Raw genomic sequence first — 3,172 nt, forward strand, 5'->3', positions numbered from 1 at the left:
CGTATGAACACTTGTTTAGAGCTACATGGCCAATACTTTGAACATTTGTAATGGATTGCCTACTTCATTGCTAATAAAGCATACTTGATATCTCCTATGGTGTGTGACTTTGTGGCCACCCTGTAGAATATTTCTAACTTTTGGGCTGGTCTTCAAATACTTTTTGCTAAATTTACCTCTGCTGAGTCACATTCAATATTTATTATATTATCATGGCAGCAAACTGGCAGAATCATTAACACATTGGGAGAAATGCTTAGTGGAATTTTGTTCCTGCTTATGTTCTGGGTTCAAATTCCATCAAGGTCAATTTTGCCTTCCATCCTTTTGGGGTCAATAAAATAAGTACCAGTTGAGTACTGGGGTCGATGTAATTGACTTGTGCTCTCCACCAAAGTTACTGGCCTTGTGCCAAAATTTGAAAACTATTTATATTGTTAAGGTGGCAAGCTGGTTGAATTTTAGCAGCATTTCGTTCATGATTACATTCTGCATTCAAATTCCACCAAGGTTGACTTTGCCTTTCATCCTTTCTGGATTAATAAAATAAATACCAGCTGAATTCTAGGGTTGATGATAAATCTAAAAAATAAATACCAGCTGAATTCTAGGGTTGATGATAAATCTAAAAAATAAATACCAGCTGAATTCTAGGGTTGGCTGGCTCCAAGTTGTATAGATGTTTAACACCAGTGGCAGGGTAGACAAATGTTTAGTGTGGAGGTAGGATAGATAGATGTTTGGTGTAAGGGTAGAATAGATAAGTGTTTAGGGTGGAGGTATGGTAAATAAGTGTGTAGTGTTGGGTGTAGGGTAGGTAACAGTTTAGAATGGGGTGTAAAATAGATATTTGTTTCATGTGGAACTGAGGTAGATAGGTGTTTAGTGGAGATGGTATGGTCAATAAGTGTTTACTGGGGGAGGGAGTAGGTGAGTGTTTAGCTTCGGGTACACACCAAACATTCATCTACCCTACCACCCAAGCTAAATATGATGCCAACATGTAAATATCTACATGTTGTCATCTATTACATGATGACAACATGTAAATTGGTCACTAAACTTGCTAAAGACAGCAGTCTTATCCTATATTGGATAAGATAGTCTGGAACATGCTGTTCATGAAAACAAGATTATCATGACTAGAGCACCTTTGGTCACAACAGGTCTGCTCAGAAAATGCTGATCTGGTTTTAAAAAAAACAGTTTTCTATAACAACATCAACAACAATGAGCCAATGAAAATACCTTTACATGGTCACAACTTGCAAGAAATAGCAGCAAAAATCTCTTGGAAAATTCAAGACTGGAATAGGCCTGCAGAATCAGAGATAACTTAGAGTTAACCACCAAACATTTGTTTAACTGAACCAAACTCATCACTCCATTTGTATCACTTAATTTCACAGGTGGAGCGGTGTCTTTCTGACTTCACCAGCAGATGGCAGCTCTGTCGGCTTTCAGAATAATGATCCAATGGGCAGTTGGTCCTTCTCTCCTGACAACCGTAAGTCTTTCTTTCTTTCTTTCTTTCTTTTGGGCTTAACTCTTGAAGAACTTATAGGGGTGCTGTTGCGACATAGGATGTGTATTGGACGATTTTATAGCCTCAATCTCTCCACTACTGAAAGGGTATATTATTTATTGACCCTGAAAGGACAAAATAATATGTGTTGGAACTCCGTCGCTTACGACGTCGAGGGTTCCAGTTGATCTGATCAATGAAACAGCCTGCTCGTGAAATTAACGTGCAAGTGGCTGAGCACTTCACAGACACGTGTACCCTTAACATAGTTCTTGGGGATATTCTGCATGACACAGTGTGACAAGGCTGACCCTTTGTATTACAGGCACAACAGAAACAGGAAGAAAGAGTGAGAGAAAGTTGTGGTGAAAGAGTACAGCAGGGTTCGCCACCATCCCCTGCCGGAGCCTCGTGGAGCTTTAGGTGTTTTCGCTCAATAAACACTCACAACGCCCGATCTGGGAATCGAAACCGCGATCCTATGACCGCGAGTCCGCTGCCCTAACCACTGGGCCATTGCGCCTCCACAAGGACAAAAATAAAAATAAGCATTACTTAATTAAGGTTTGAACCTTGAAAGCTGAGAACTAAGACAAATGCAGCAAAGTGATCTATCCAAAGCTCTAACCACATTTGCCATTTTATCTCTTTGCTTATCCCTCTCTCTGCTTATCTGCCTGTCTGTTTCCTCTTTTCTTCACTTTTCTGTATTTCTTTCTTTCTATTTTATTCCTTTTTCTCCCTTCTTTTTTCTCTTTTCAGCCAGACAAGTGATTTGGCTGGAGTAATCTCCCTTCCATCTCCACTGATTAACAGGTAAGACTTAGAAACACTTCATCAACCACACTTCAACAACAACAATAAGAACAAATATATGAGGAGTCCACTGTGTTTTTTTCTTGTACACGGAAAAAAAGATGCAATTGCCACAGCTGAAATGTCTTTCTTTGTGGATTTGTGACAGGGACAGAATCTATATATATAAAACTAAGAATGTCTGTCTGTATGTATGTGTGTATCAATAAAACTCGAGAACTACCCAACCGATTTCATTCAAATTTTGAGTAGAGTATAATCGTTATCAATTTATTGTGAATTGTATGGGTTTTATCTGCTATAAAGTGGCCATGAAATGCGCGTAGTCAATACTTTACCTTCAATTTTATTAATCTACTAAATGTTTAGCCTAGTATTTTATGGATTTTAATGTATTTTATACTTTTCTATTGGATTTTATAGATTTTTAAATTAGTATTTTATAGAGTACGTTTTTCTGGATGGTGATTGGTCTCCTTCATTGTGTGAATTGTATATCAGTGGAGGTTTGAGAAGACTTGTCACTGAACCTCAGGATAACATCTCTGCTTATTAAACCAACATGTAAAAGCTTTTGTATAATAATAATAATAATAATAATAATAATAATAATCTCTCAACACATGGCTATGATGCTCCCCCACTACTTCTGCTCGTGATCAGAGATGCACATATCGTCAGCCACCTAGGGACATGCTCAACTGGTTAAGGTCAAACAACTAACAAGCAAATCTGTGGTATTGAGCAGAATATTTGCTGTAGCCCATCTTTTATACCAAGACTACAGCAAATATTCTGCTCAATACCACCGATTTGCTTGTCAGTTGTTTG

General features: G+C 38.1%; 1 protein-coding gene across 1 annotated transcript in view; it reads left to right on the plus strand.

Annotated features, from left to right (window-relative positions):
- The window catches only part of LOC106874773 (uncharacterized), a 9,113-nt gene that overhangs the window by 4,718 nt on the left and 1,223 nt on the right, over positions 1–3,172 (plus strand). The window contains exons 4-5 of the mRNA XM_052977236.1: positions 1,410–1,507; positions 2,288–2,341. Of these exons, the coding sequence (XP_052833196.1) occupies positions 1,410–1,507; positions 2,288–2,313 (124 nt within the window). The 3' untranslated portion in view covers positions 2,314–2,341. The remainder of the gene's footprint in view (positions 1–1,409; positions 1,508–2,287; positions 2,342–3,172) is intronic.

This window comes from Octopus bimaculoides, chromosome 27 (assembly GCF_001194135.2).
Source record: "Octopus bimaculoides isolate UCB-OBI-ISO-001 chromosome 27, ASM119413v2, whole genome shotgun sequence".
Lineage (NCBI taxonomy): Eukaryota > Metazoa > Mollusca > Cephalopoda > Octopoda > Octopodidae > Octopus > Octopus bimaculoides.